Genomic DNA, 15,603 nt, shown 5'->3' with positions numbered 1-15,603 from the left:
GGTCGCAACAGGTAGGAGTCCAAACTTAGTTGTAAATATCTCTGACTACTCCCTTTCTCTTTTAGAACTTAAAGTGCTAAACCTAGGTTTCTCATTCTGTCCAACACCAAGATGGGATGCTTTCCAATTAGAGAAAGACCTACAACAATTTTATTGCAACATTAGATTGAAGGTACACTTTGATGATTCTCCAACAAGGTTAGCTAACATTACAGCTCTAGATCCCAATCGGGACGTAAGCCCCTCTATTACAATTGACACCTTAGGACTACGCAATCCAAGTAGCTTCATGCCTCCCAAAACTAATCATGCGGTTGAGACTTTTGTAGACCTCCTGGACAGGGACATTAAACAGACCATCCATGAACAACGATTGGGCCTACTTCCTGTCCGCCATAATCTATCACCTGTTGAAAAACAAGCCATCTCATCCCTGAGAAACAATCCAAACATCATTATAAAACCGGCGGACAAAGGAGGTGCAATCATTGTCATGAATAAGAATCAATACGTGACCGAAATTAAGAGACAACTCTCGGATACCAACACATACAGGAAAGTCCAAACTGACCCTACGTTCCAAATACGCAGGAAAATAGACCAAATTCTTGATAAACATATGCAGCTCAAGACCATAGATGCAAAGACTAGAACATTTCTGACAAATCAACATCCAATAACCCCGGTGCTCTATACCCTCCCCAAAATTCACAAGGACTTACACAACCCTCCTGGACGTCCCATAGTAGCCTCCACGGACTCTATCCTCAATCCTTTATCCATCTTTTTGGAAAAAATATTAACACCATTTACTCACACCACCAAATCTTTTATTCTGGACACAGGAGATTTCCTGAATTAGATCCGTTCCATAAATTCCATTTCACCCAGTAGCATTCTCTGCACCTTCGATGTCAACAGTTTATACACATCAATAACACATGACAAAGGGATAGAGGCAGTCAAACTAACTCTCATTGAAGCTAATATTGAACAAGACACACAGGCACTATGTTTGGACCTTCTAAACGTAGTCTTACGGGAAAACTTTTTCCGATTCCAGGATGATTTTTTCATCCAGACGTGTGGCACCGTGATGGGCTCTAATGTAGCTCCCACGTATGCAAATCTTTACATGGATAAGTTTGAACGAGACTACATTTACTCCAATCCACTTTTCCAGGAATTTGCCACAGTGTGGTTTCGCTACATCGACGATGTTTTCTGTATATGGGGTGGTGACTCAACTAGCCTTTTCAAATTCTATGACACCATCAATGATGCCAGACATGAGTTGAAATTCACAATGTCCCATAACTTGGAATCAATCACTTTTTTGGACACTAGGGTCAATAAAGACGCACAAGGAAGACTTTCATCTGATCTTTACACTAAACCCACCAACTGCAATAACCTTCTTCTGTATGACAGTTGCCATCCAAGGTCCACCCGCAACAGTCTCCCACGATCACAATTTAAAAGGGTCACCAGGATTGTGTCAGATCCATCAACTAGAGACCTCAGATTACGAGAAATGTCCGATAGATTTGAATCTAGACATTATCCATCTACACTTCTGGCTTCTGCGATGACCAAAGCACTGATTGACCCTGACACCACCAGAATCACAACAATCAAACCACCCAGACTCCCATTCGTTCATGGTCACCACCCGTCCATGCAAAGAATACATAATTTCATCCACAAACATTGGCCTTTATTGACCAGAGTCTATCCTAGAATTAACATTTTCAAATCTCCACCGTTGATGTGCCTGAGGAGACCTCAAAATATCAAGGACAAGCTAGTCCGGGCTGACCTGGGTACCTCCAGTCACATCAATACACATACTTTGACAGGACAGAAAAGAACAGGTATGTTTCCCTGCCTAAACTGCATGAGCTGTTCTAACATCATTAAAGGCATTGAAATAGTTCACCCACGTTCTGGTAAATCCTATCCAATTAAAGATTACTTCACTTGTGAAACCAACTTCGTCATTTACATCATCAAATGTCCATGTGGTTTACTGTACGTGGGTGAAACCACCCAGGCCATTGGGGACAGAATATCCAGTCATAAGTCCACGATTAGGTGCCGAAAAATATGGCTCCCACTTCCTGCCCATTTTTCCTCTTTTCCTTTAGACCCATTGAGTGGTTGCCTTCTTGAGTCTCTTTTTACATCTAACCCAAGCGGTAAGATAATGAACCATAATGTGCTTCTTTTTTCTTTTTCAAGTTTTCTTTTTCGAGTTTTTATTATTTTTCCCCCTTTTTTTTCCCCGCTTTTCCCATTTTCCTTTTTTGAGGGTGGTTTATTTTACATTTATTTCCCCCTTTTTTTCATTTCCAATTATTTTTCATTTTGTCAATTTGTTTCTTCTTTCTTTTTTATTTTTCCATATTTTGTCCTTTTAAAAAAAAATTTTCTTTTTTTCTTTTTCCTTTTTCCCCTTTTTTCCTTTTTATTTTTATTTTTTATTTCTTATTTTGCATCATTCATTTGATTACAGTTTATCCTATTGTTTACATCTCTTCCCATCCTCATTACCCGATCACCCCCAGGTCACATATTAACTCTTTTCATTTCTTTTATTTTTTACTTTTTTTCTATTTAAGTTTGGACTCCTACGCAGTTTAAATGCTATATGTCTATATGTATATTATTTGCAATAATACTGTTCGTATATATCTGTTGTATATCTCAACTGCCCAGCCTCTTCATTTGTAGCACACTGTACCTCCCCCTTATAAGCGTGTGTTCCATTCAAAGCCTCAGCAGCCTTTGCGTGTCTTCATTAGATTTTCCATGACTGCGCTTTACTGTGCATGTGTGGGCAGCCAGTGCCATCTTGTTGGTGGGTATCAGTGTGAGACAACACAGCCGTGCTCCAATGCGCACGCGCCGGCGTCTGACCTCACTTCCGGTCACGTGACCAGACCGGACAGTGTAAATAGCGCAACTTGCTACTCAGCATCCACTCACTGCTTTGGCACCACTGTGCGTACTTCACCCACTGCACCACCAATAACTGTAAGTACCGTCCCATATAGGGACCACCGCTGTACCACCAACTTGAATATGGTCCCAGTTCAGGACCACCGCTATACTACCAACCCTGTTCTATACCTAATGTACCCCTTCTTCTCCATTTAGCTCTGGCATATTTACCAGTCTACCACCTCCTCAAGAATCAGGATTATCGGCAACTTTGGTATATACTCTTTCCCCCTTTTTTTTCCCCAATATACATCATTCCTTTTTCCTGGACATACCCAGGCTATATGCCTAGGCAGACCTTTGTAGTCCTTTGTGTGCATAACTAGCTCTATGGCTACATCATTTACGCTGGTAAATCTGATCTATTCATTGTGCCTCCAGACACCCAGTTCAGTACTTTGTTTATTATATGTCACCCTAACGATATGTCCGTTTATCCTTACTTACAGAATATGCTATCAATTCATTTATGCCTAGCAGTGACATTATCGATTTGGTGAAAACAGACCCTACATTCAATTTAAAGGGGTATGACTGCGTTCCTCCATGTTGTTTCATACATTGTCTTATCTACCGCATTATCTCTCACTCTTACGTTTTTAATGTCTCTATATCCTCCCAAGTGATTCTAATGCATGTATTCCATTCTCTCTCGATACTGTATGTATATATTTTGTATAAAGTGTACATTTTTTGATATTTTTATGTATGTATTTTATTACAACGACTTTTGTGATAAAGGCCGATGTGGCCGAAACGTCGATAGATGTCGCTTCCTCACCGTCAAGCAATAAATTTATTTCACATTAAGTATAACCAGCGTGTGCAGTGACTCTATATTGTCTATGCCTACCATCTAACACCATCCCAGATTGCAGCAACATTAACAACAGCAGTCGGCTATGTATACCGCTAGATGACTTCAGAATCAACTTCTATCCATCACCTCTGCCCTCTCCTTCCAATATAAGTGCCACAATTTACATTGTGCTAAGGTCTGGTTGGGACAGAAGTGCACAATAGGGCAATGCTGCAACAGAAATAGATCACTTGTGGGGTTGTGCTGAAACATAACACTTTTAGGAACCTTAGAATCTGCAGCCGCAACCCCATGGCTAGAGCAGAAATTCTTTCAAATGGTAATACGTTTCAATGGAAATATCACAGTACGTGGGTTGCACTTACGAGAATGAAGAGTCCTCAATGGTATAAAATAAGATTTGTATTATTCAATCAATGCATTTTGGTGCTGGACTTGCTCCTTTTTCAAGGTAAAAAACAAATGTGTTTTCTTATATTTTGAAAAAGGCACTAGTTGGTTGCACACATGTTGGTTGAATAAAAACTAATCGTAGCACAGGTACCGTGATATTCCCAATAAAGTCAATAATTTGCATTACATGAGTTAAATCTTACATATTTTCACCTTCCATAAAATGACACAGAGACAGCACATTGATTAGTGAGCATTTATTTAAGCATTCAGCTCAGCATCATATATTAAAATAAATCTTAAGAAATCATCAGAAATATATTGATTTTTTTCAGTATTCTGAGCAGTTTATGGGTTTACAGGTTTTAGCTAGACCAATGTTCTACAATTTATAGCTCCTGGGATACTACAACTACCATCATAGCAGATGTGAGGATGTTTCACATTCACAAAAATAATTGTATGTTTACATCTAAGTCTTTAATAAGGACCCCCAGCTCCCATATGCAAAGCCAAGAAATAATCTGGAACATGTTACACATTGTGTCCTTCTATAACATTTGTGATTCAAAAAATCAAAAGAAAATCAATAGATTGAAGGTTTATTCATTAGATCACTCAGTTTTATTGGAGGAACATCACAGGTCAGGAGATTTCTTTTTATTTCTGTAATCGCTATACAGCCGTCAAAGTTTACTTTGCAGGCAGCTTCGTTAATGCAACCTTTAACTGAATATTTCTTACTTATTCCACCTGCAGACACAAAAACAACAGAAATCATTAGGAAACAAATGATGTCCTAGCTATATTCTAATTTGTTCATACAGAAACATTACTTTAATGCACTATTATATGCTTTATTTTTTATTGTATCTGTGTGGGGAAGGTGACTTGACGGACAGACGTGACTGGTAGTAGGAGGGGACAGTTTGTCCACTAGAGACGGAGATTGACAGGATAGAAGGGTGACAGCTGGGAAAGGTGGATAGGAGAGTGCAGTACCTAGAAATTACCACAAGATGGCAGGGGGGAGTAGCTTAGGACTTAACATCAGCTTATGGCTTGAGAAACGCTTAGTCATGGGTGGCGGGGAGATAGGAACCCAGGAGGGGAATTCCCGGTGAGAGAGGGGATAAATAGGACAGGGTAGGGTTCCAGGCAGGCTAGTCCCGGGAGGAGCTCGGTAGAAGATGGTTAACAGAGAAGAGCTCGACCCGGGGACTGACAGCAAAGAGACAGGCGGGTGGCCCTGACCCGACGGACCGCAGGACAGATGAGGCCCCGGGGGTACAGATTGGACGGCGACCTCGGGCAGGTGAAGCATTGGCGGTATATTGGTCTAGGACAGCCCCAGCGAAAGATCTGCGAGGGACGCTACTTCGACTGGAAAGGTGCAGGTACCCGGGCCTGGAGATGGAGAACTGTAGAGAGACTGTGGTGCGTGGTTGCGGTCGTCAGGGAGATGACGAATAAATCCAGAACTGTTACAACTGAACTCTGCCTCCGCCTCGTCCTTGCATCGCCTGGTGTCTGTGTCATCCGGACGTGGTAAGCAGTGGTCCACCCCCCAAATCCCAGCCCCTACCACATTTGCATTGGGTAATAAAACATCCACATCCTTTAAGAAATATTTTGCTCACCAAAAACTATTGCTTCCGCCCTATACTCAAAACATCTGTCCATAGCTCCAGTGCACTCCACCATGTGGTGACCCTTACATTCTTCCACAGTGTCTGGACAAAAGGCGGATGGACATAGTTTACCATTCGGTGTTGGATCATCTTTAGGAACTGGAGAAATAAATACAATTGTTTGAATTAAATAGTATTGTTTAGTTATGACCTACGGTCAAGAAAATAAGTTTACATCCTTCCGTTATGTAGCTACTTTGTGTATTGTTTTGGTTCCAATCCTATAACATGAAAAAGCAAAGTATGAACCAAAAACACAAGCAACACAAATCTTTTCACATCTTTCTTAACCCATACATGACCAGGCAAATGTGACGCTCCATGGAGGAGCCAGACGGCACACAGTGATACAGATGTGCAAGGAAGCACTGCCACTAGGGAAAGATAGGAAGGGCAAACCCTAAAATTGCCCTAAGCTCCCTGATGACTCTAAACTGTTTTTTTTTTCACCCCATGTGGCGCACACATTTCTATCCCTGTCTTTCCCTAGGCATGACCCTGGCTAGTGTGTGGGCCACCAGGTACTAGTCCTGCACTTAGACAAAAACACAAAAGGGAAAAAGACAATGGTAAAAGAAACAGTAATCACTCAACATGGACCCAGGCTACATAAAGGTATAAACGGAGAGTGAGGCAAACCGAAAGGGAGATAAGGATTAGGAAGACACTAGACAAACTTCCAAACAGCAATCTCCGGAGACAACTCCTAAACAACATAACTTTCCACAGCTCCAAACCAATTCTAAGATATAGCAAGTTATTACTGGCAACTACCTAATCTAAGAGGTGAGTACTTATACCAGAGGGGAGTGGTGAAATCAGAACAGCTGACATAATTCAAGACGTTTAGCTTTAGGAAACAAACAGAACTGTCTAACCCCTTAACTCCCAAGGGTGGTTTGCACGTTCATGACCGGGCCAATTTTTACAATTCTGACCACTGTCCCTTTATGGTGATTCTGACATTGTTTTCTTGTGACATATTGTACTTCATGCTAGTGGTAAAATTTCATTCATATAACTTGCGTTTATTTGTGAAAAAAAAATTTGGCAAAAATTTTGAAAATTTCACAATTTTCCAACTTTGAATTTTTATGCCCTTAAATCACAGAGATATGGCACACAAAAAACTTAATAAGTAACATTTTCCACATGTTTACTTTACATCAGCACAATTTTGGAACCCAAATTTCTTTTTCTTAGGAAGTTATAAGGGTTAAAAGTTGACCAGCGATTTCTCATTTTTGCAACACCATTTTATTTTTACGGACCACATCACATTTTAAGCCACTTTGAGGGGTCTATATAATAGAAAATACCCAAAAGTCACACCATTCTAAAAACTGCACACCTTAAGGTGCTCAAAACCACATTCAAGAAGTTTATTAACCCTTCAGATGCTTCACAGGAATGTTTTGAATATTTAAAAAAAAATGAACATTTAATTTTTTTTCACAAAAAATATACTGCAGGTTCAATTTTTTTTTTTACCAAGGGTAACAGGAGATTGGACTGCAAAAGTTATTGTGCAGTTTGTCCTGAGTACGCTGATACCTGATATGTGGGGGGAACGAGTTTTTCGGCGCATGGCAGTGCTCAGAAGGGAAGGAGCGCCGTTTGACATTTTCAATGCAAAATTGGCAAGAATTCTGATCGGACGCCATGTCACGTTTGGAGAGCCCCTGATGTACCCAAACAGTGGAAACCCCCCACAACCCCATTTTGGAGACTGGACCCCCCAAGGAACTTATCTAGATATGTGGTGAGAACTTTGAACCAACAAGGGCTTCACAGAAGTTTATAATGTACAGCGGTACAATTAAAAAAACATATTTTTTCCACAAAAGTGATCTTTTCAAGCCCAATTTTTATTTTCCCAAGGGTAACAGGACCCTAAAAGTTATTGTGCAATTTGTCCTGAGTACGCTGATACCCCATATGTGGGTGTAAATGACTATTTGGGCGCATGGCAGAGCTCAGAAGGGAAGCAGCGCCATTTGACTTTTTTGGCAGGAATTGAGATCGGACACCATGTCGCGTTTGGAAAGCCCCTGATGTACCAAAACAGTGAAAAACCCCCACAAATGACACCATTTTGGAAACTAGACCCCCCAAGGAACTTATCTAGATGTGTGGTGAGAACTTTGAACCCCCCAGTGCTTCACAGAAGTGTATAACGCCCAAGCGTGAAAATAAAAAAATCGTATTTTTTCCACAAAGAAGATCTTTTAGTCACCAATTTTTTTATTTTCTCAAGGGTACCAGGAGAAATTAGACCCCAAAGGTTGTTGTCCAATTTGTCCTGAGTACGCTGATACCCCATATGTGGGAGAAAACTACTGTATGGGCACACGTCGGGGCTCGGAAGGGAAGTAGTGACGTTTTGGAATGCAGACTTTGATGGAATGGTCTGCGGGTGTCATGTTGCTTTTGGAGAGCCCCTGATGTACCTAAACAGTGGAAACCCCCCACAAGTGGCCCCATTTTGGAAACTAGACCCCCTAAGGAACTTATCTAGATGTGTGGTGAGCACTTTGAACCCCCCAGTGCTTCACAGAAGTTTATAACGACTGGGCGTGAAAATAAAAAAATCTTATTTTTTCAACAGGAAATATGTATATCTTTGTACCGTGTTAGCCAGTAGATAGAAAAATATTCAAGATTGAGAGTCCTCAGTAGTTGATACCTTTTAATGGCTAACTGAAAAGATGGTAATACATTGCAAGCTTTCGAGACTACTCAGGTCTCTTCATCAGGCTAGACTAATACAAAATCTGAAGTCACATATTTATGCACAATACAGCCTATTTTTTCAACAAACATGATCTTTAGTCCCCATTTTTTTTAATTTTTCCAAGGGCACCAGGAGATATTGGACCCCAAAAGTTGTTGTCCAATTTGTCCTGAGTACGCTGATACCCCAAATGTGGGAGAAAACTACTGTATGAGCACACGACGGGGCTTGGAAGGGAAGTAGTAACGTTTTGGAATGCAGACTTTGATCGAATGCTCTGCGGGTGTCATGTTGCCTTTGGAGAGCCCCGAATGTACCTAAACAGTGGAAACCCCCTATAAGTGACACCATTTTGGAAACTAGACCCCCTAAGGAACTTATCTAGATGTGTGATGAGCACTTTGAACCCCCAATGGCTTCACAGAAGTTTATAATGCCCGGGCATGAAAATAAATAAATTGTATTTTTTCCACAAACATGATCATTTAGTCCCCAATTTTTTTATTTTCCCAAGGGTAATAGGAGAAATTGGACCCCAAAAGTTGTTGTCCAATTTGTCCTGAGTACATTGATACCTGACATGTGGGAGAAAACTACTGTATGGGCACACGTCGGGGCTCGGAAGGGATGTAGTAACGTTTTGGAATGCAGACTTTGATGGAATGTTCTGCTGGTGTCATGTGCATTTGGAGAGCCTCTGATGTACCTAAACTATTGAAACTTCCCACAAGTGACCCCATTTTGGAAACTAGACCCCCCCACGGAACTTATCTAGATGTGTGGTGAGCACTTTGAACCCCCAAGTGCTTCACAGAAGTTTATAACGCCCGGGCGTGAAAATAAAAAAATCATTTTTTTTCCACGAAAATGATATTTTTGCCCCCAATTTTTTATTTTCCTAAGGGTAACAGGAAAAATTGGACCCCAAAAGTTGTTTTGCAATTTGTCCTGAGTACGCTGATACCCTATATGTGGGGGTAAAACACTGTTTGGGCGCATGGCAGAGCTTGGAAGGGAAGGAGCATCATTTGACTTTTTCAACGCAGAATTGGCTGTAATTGAGATCAGACGCCATGTTGCATTTGGAGAGTCCCTGATGTGCCCAAACAGTGGAAACCCCCCAATCCTAACTCCAACCCTAACCCCAACACAGCCCTAGCCCTAACGCTAACCCTAACCCTAATGGGAAAATGGAAATAAATACAAGGGGGTGATAACGGGGGTTTGATTTACTATTTATGGCGGTTTTTATATTTGGCAGCTGTCGCACGCTAAAAGACGCTTTTTATTGTAAAAATAGTTTATGCATCACCACATATTGAGAGCTATAATTTTTCCATATTTTGACCCACTGAGTCATTTGAGGTCTTATTTTTTGCGGGACGAGTTGACGCTTTTATTGGTATCATGTTCGGGCATGTGACATCTTTTGATCGCTTTTTATTCTGATTTTTGGGACGCAGAATGAACAAAAACCAGCATTTTATGAATTTCTTTTGGGGGGTGCGTTTACACCGTTCCACCTGCGGTAAAATTAATAAAGCGGTTTTATTCTTCGGGTCAGTACGGTTACAGCGATACCTCATTTAGGTCATTTTTTATGTTTTGGCGCTTTTATGCAATGAAAACAATTTTATATAAAAAATAATTATTTTTGCATCGCTTTATTCTGCGAGCTATAACTTTTTTATTTTTTCACTGATGACACTGTATTGCGGCTCGTTTTTTGTGGGACAAGATGATGTTTTCAGTGGTACCATGCATATTTATATGCGTCTTTTTGATCGCGCGTTATTGTACTTTTTGTTTGGTGGTATGATAATAAATCATTATTTTTTGCTTCGTTTTTAATTTTTATTTTTTAAGGGGTTCGCTAAAGAGGTTAACTAATGGGACAGTTTTATAGGGCGGGTCGTTACGGACGCGGCGATACCAAATATGTGTACTATTATTGTTTTTGGGTTTTTTTATTTCCAAAAAATGAATTTATTAGTGAATATTTTTTTTTTTTTATTTATTTAGCGATTTTTTTAAAATTATTTTTACACTTTTTTCTTTTTTTAACTTTATTACATTGTCCCAGGTGGGACTTCACTGTCCTGTGACAGATCGCTGATCTGTCATATCACAGATCACTGTGACAGATCAGCAATCTGTCACAGGCAGTGTGCAGGTTTCCTCCTTGCCTGCACTTTGCAGGCACTGAGGAAGCCAGCTCCCTGCAGGCCCCTGAAGGTCCCCGTCGCCATCTTGGATCCGGGGACCTGCAGGGAAAGAGCCCCCCGCAGCAGCGCTGCACATTGCGCTGCTGTGGGGGGGCTCAGGGAAACACAGAGGGAGCCCCCTCCCTGCCGATGCTTCCCTTTAACCCCCGGTACACCGCGATCATGTTTGATCGCGGTGTGCAAGGGGTTAACGTGTCGGGGGCGGTCCGTGACCGCCGCTGACATATTGTGCCGGGTGTCAGCTGTGATAATCAGCTGACACCCGGACGCAATCAGCGGCGCTCAGCACTTGGGCGCCGCTGATCGCTGTGACGTACTATCCCGTCCCTGCGAATTAAGTCCCAGGGCACATGGACGGGATAGTACGTCACATGAAGAAAGGGGTTAACCCTTGGAACAACTGAAGAAGGGAAATCTACACAACTAACTGGATGGCAAAGTAGATACTACCAGTGCAGGTGTGCGTGTCGCCAAACTCTGTAATCTCTGACCCCTGAAATAGAGGAAACCACTCTCTGCTGCAGTACCCAAGTTACAGTGATTTTCTGTTTTTTCATTTAAAATTTCTCTTCCCCCTTCTCCTAAGAGAAATAACATTTTTATTTTTCCATCCAAATAACCGCATAAAGGCATGTTTTTTACAGGATGAGTTGTACTTTTTAATGACATGAATCGTTTTATCAATTATCATGTGTTGTACTGGAAAGCAGAAAAAAAATTCCAAGTGGCTTGAAACTGCAAAAAAAAAGTGCTATTCCAAACTTGTGTTTTCGGTTTTTATTTACCATTTTCACGGTATGGTAAAACTGACTGGGCAATATAATTCTATAATTAAGCAGATGTTAAATATGTTGTTTGTTTTTTCATTTAAGTGGTAAAAAAATTAAGAAATTTTTTTTTTGAGCTGACATTTTTACTGATACCATTTTTGGATAGATATAATGTTTTAGTCGCCTTTTATTTAATTTTATTGCAGTGTTGCCGTGGCCAAAAAAATCATAATTCTGGCGTCTTGATTTTTTTTTCTCATTAAGCCATTTACCGATCGGATTAATTTATTTTATATTTTGATAGATTGGACTTTTCTGAATGCATCGATAACAAGTATGTATACAAACGCATGGGCCATGGTCTCTTGCTTTTGCAAGTTTTTGGGAGGTTCCCACCCCTCTCATGTGGGCCATTCATATATAAAGCCGTCTCACACAGCGTGTCCACATCAGGCATTACCTTTCTGAATCCTGCTCATATAGGTACTGTTCACATGGTCAGGTTTTAAATACATTGATTAGGACTGCTCTGAAGGGTATACCTTGGCGTCTGGTAGAGCGGCTTAGTATACATTTTTTTGAAAAAAACCGTATCAACTAAATACCCTGTTTTGTTATCATCTTTTTACCAGCACTTGCTGTTTATTGTTAGATATTTTTTACAGCAGAGTATTTTTCACGTTTGTTGTACTGTGTTTCTCTGTGTTTTGATAACAAGTATGTGTAATTCTTACTTTTTGTAATAGTTTTATTTTTAATAGGCAAAAGGGGGGGTGATCATCAACAAATCTACGGCTGTCATGATAGCCCATTGACGCCCTTGATAACGTTACTATCAAACCAATTGGTGAGAAGAATGATGATCCCCCTGCCGGCGTGTGTTAAATGTTGCTATCTGAGACTGACAGTGGGAATTAATGATCCACCTTCAGCTGGTAGAGGCACATGATGGCTGATTATATCAGCTATCATGTATGAGGAAAGATGGGGGCCTGGTGTGCTAGCCCACATCAAAAACAAGAACATGACACACAAGTACATCAAAGGCCATGAAGGTAATAAACTTGAGAGCTCTGACCTGCAACAATAACTATGTCTGACAAAACCTACAAAGGAAAAAATGAAAAAAACCCTGCTATAATTAAATAAGTAAAAAGCAAAAGTGGATTTAAATCATACAGAGTTCTTAGTATTAAGCTGGGGTGTGGCCTCCCTCTCCTGAGCTGGAAATTGAATTTAAAGGCTTCCCCTGACTGGTGTCCGGTGGTTGGGACCCGGTCCTTGTCTGCCCTTATTCACACAGACGTCAACTTTGACACATGATAAGGTTACTAATACTAGACAGTGTAGGTTTTGTATGCTTTTTGGCCACGTGAACATGCATTTATATGCTGCATGTTTACCAACTCAAACCAAGCTCAATTTTTATGTTTTTTCTTAATATCTATGTCTGAGCAGCATTTCAGTCACCAAACAATAATATTTCCAGACCTGGTAAGTGGACCATGATTGAAACAAAGTTTTTTGGAAGGCTGCTGCTAAACTTTTTAGTTAAAACAGGATTAAGTCACAGTTAAGGTGGGAGTAATTCTCCTTTTTGTGTTATTTTTACAAGTCTCAGCAAAGCTACAGATCTGCTGAACCAACCAGCCTTGTGTCTGCCTAGTAATCTGTTGTCTTGGGTCACAAGACCAGTGGTCAAATAAATATGGTCTCTATATTGTCCTGTGAGTTAGCATTTGCGGATTAGTCAAATATTCCTCTACGATAAATGACAATTTGCCACTTACGATCATATCCATCAGTGTTACACAAGTTTCCAGTGCAGCAATTAGCGTTAAATCGAAATATAACACGTTCATGGAATCCTGAACCCTGGAGTCCACAAATAGATTCATTGGCACAGCCTTTATATATTGACTTAAAAATTTTTCCATCTATAAGAGAAGTAAACAGACATCATGAAACCTGAATTGAGGTGGTGATACTTTTGTTAAAAGGAAGTATTGAGTTTTACTCACCAACGTAAAAGTATTGGCAGACGGTCATACATCCAGCTGCGAGACATTCAATCTCAGACACATTACATGTTGTGGAGTTATAGGCCACACCTGACATACATCTATGGGAAAACACTGGAAACAAGAGGTGACAATCCATTAAAGTTAAATAGAAATAATCAAAAATGGGAATTTAAGTGAAAGGGGAAATATTTAAATTGTAATTAGAATCATGTTTTTCGTAATTGTAGCCTACAAGACCCAGACATTTGTCATTGCTAACAATGGTAACTTGATTCCTTAAATTCTTGTCTCATACAGGACTTTACAGTTAAGAAAATGTGGATGATCTTCAACCACTACTTGTACTTTATTAATATTGATCTTTTTTTTTTAGAAGTATTCCTAATAAGGCATAGTTTGACTCCATAAAGTAGGACAAGTGTGTCCTCTTTTTACATTGCACACAATGCGGTAAAAAGATAATTTCTCAAGAAATAAAACTGAAATTGGACACTTAAATAAGTAAAGGTTTCAAACAAGTCTATTTAGCTTTTGAGTTATAATATGGTAGTGCCTCATGTAAGAACCTGCTACCACTTTAAAACCACAATGAATCTATATGAACACCTCACTAGGCAAAGAAGATGTGAATCCTGTATTATTTGGGGCCCATTTATTAATAGTCTAATATTGGCATCAATTTTTTCAAAATCTGATTATGGCTTGATGTTACCACATTAGCCAGAATGGTTCAGAATTTCCATTTCACATTGGCAAATGCTTATTGAAAATGAAGGAGAAACAATGCAGTAAAGTTGCCGACACTTATCGGTGCACTGTGTGTATATGCTGTCAACTGACTTTTTCTCGTCTCACCTGAGCCAACAAGAGCGGAGATAATGCAAAGTAAAATGACCACGTTCTTCATCGTGGATGACTGGTGGCTCCTCAAATTCTCTTCTGCTCGTCCTGTTGTCTGTACACAGGAGCCATATAAATACTCTATGGAAAGGTAAAGAAACTACTGCCTTATGGGATGGATAGAATATCTCCTGTGGCATCACAGCACACCATAATTTCCAAATATTCCTGGCTGAAAATTCTCCTTTCAGCAAATGTTAACGTTCTGGAACTAAACAATGACGTGATGGCTTTCATAATGAGAACTCTAGAATATCTGTTAATTTGATCTCGCCAAAAAAAGTGAATGCCGTGTCTTGTTTGTTTTTGTGCAATTTATATTAGCTTAAATATCTCATGGAAATTTTGTTTGTGTGCACGAGCTTCTTATAGTTTGCTTCTCTTTCAGGAGTAAATTTCCTATGTCGAACAATATATATATATATTTTTATTATTCAAAATCCTGGTGTGATTAAATCATAAACTAAATTCTGGGAGAAAATACTGAGCCTTGGCGGCTACTGTTTGAGGCAGGCTAGATAGAATGAAAAGTGGCACCAAGAGGATGTAGAATAAGTATTTTATTGTTAAAAAGTTAGTAAAAGGTAAAAAGCAACAAAAAGTCATGAAATGGGAGGTAAAGAGGTCATACAACATGTTTTAATACCAGCATCTTCATCAGGCATCATCATATCATTAGTAGGATACTTATAAAGGGGTTGGAGCTGTTTTTCTGATACATAACTTAGAATGGGTTTATCTATTGTAGTGACTGTGAGATTGCTCCATTGTTATTTCATTTTTTTATTATTTAAAGTCCATATGCATTGCATTTATTTACAAAAAAGTAAAGAAAAATTTGCAGAAAAAATGGGCGGCAGAGTGCAGGGGTTTTTTTTACATTTGAAAGCGTCTGTTTCTAAAAGTGAAAATGATATCCATCAAATTTGAAATTAACAAAATGTTACCAACAAGATTCTTTATTTTAGCATTACTCTTTTACATTTAGTTTTTGTGTTAGCATGGTTTACACAACTACATTTTTTATAGTTTTCAAGATGATG

General features: G+C 39.7%; 1 protein-coding gene across 1 annotated transcript; it reads right to left on the bottom strand.

Moving 5' to 3' along the window:
• Positions 1-4,458: 4,458 nt before the first annotated feature.
• Positions 4,459-14,647, bottom strand: LOC141084884 (phospholipase A2 inhibitor and Ly6/PLAUR domain-containing protein-like). Its single transcript, XM_073569839.1, has 5 exons — positions 14,516-14,647; positions 13,658-13,771; positions 13,427-13,573; positions 5,857-6,006; positions 4,459-4,969 (listed from the first exon to the last, which is right to left on the bottom strand). The coding sequence occupies exons 1-5, from the start codon at positions 14,565-14,567 to the stop codon at positions 4,803-4,805; spliced, it is 630 nt and encodes a 209-aa protein (XP_073425940.1). The 5' UTR covers positions 14,568-14,647; the 3' UTR covers positions 4,459-4,802.
• Positions 14,648-15,603: the final 956 nt, after the last annotated feature.

The sequence above is a fragment of the Dendrobates tinctorius genome, unplaced genomic scaffold (assembly GCF_039654945.1).
Source record: "Dendrobates tinctorius isolate UK_male_01 unplaced genomic scaffold, ASM3965494v1 ptg000028l, whole genome shotgun sequence".
NCBI classification, from domain to species: Eukaryota; Metazoa; Chordata; class Amphibia; order Anura; family Dendrobatidae; genus Dendrobates; species Dendrobates tinctorius.
The sequence above is the reverse complement of the archived record's forward strand: the minus strand, read 5'-3'. Positions and strand labels throughout refer to the sequence as shown.

Bases quoted from the DNA above. Each gene is read 5' to 3' on its own strand.
- LOC141084884 (XM_073569839.1), bottom strand. From the start codon at position 14,567: ATGAAGAACGTGGTCATTTTACTTTGCATTATCTCCGCTCTTGTTGGC. The intron at 13,574-13,657 runs GTGAGTAAAACT...CTTCTCTTATAG, and splicing joins CTGCCAATACTTTTACGTTG to ATGGAAAAATTTTTAAGTCA. The intron at 4,970-5,856 runs GTGAGCAAAATA...TTGTGTCTGCAG, and splicing joins GGCGGAAGCAATAGTTTTTG to GTGGAATAAGTAAGAAATAT.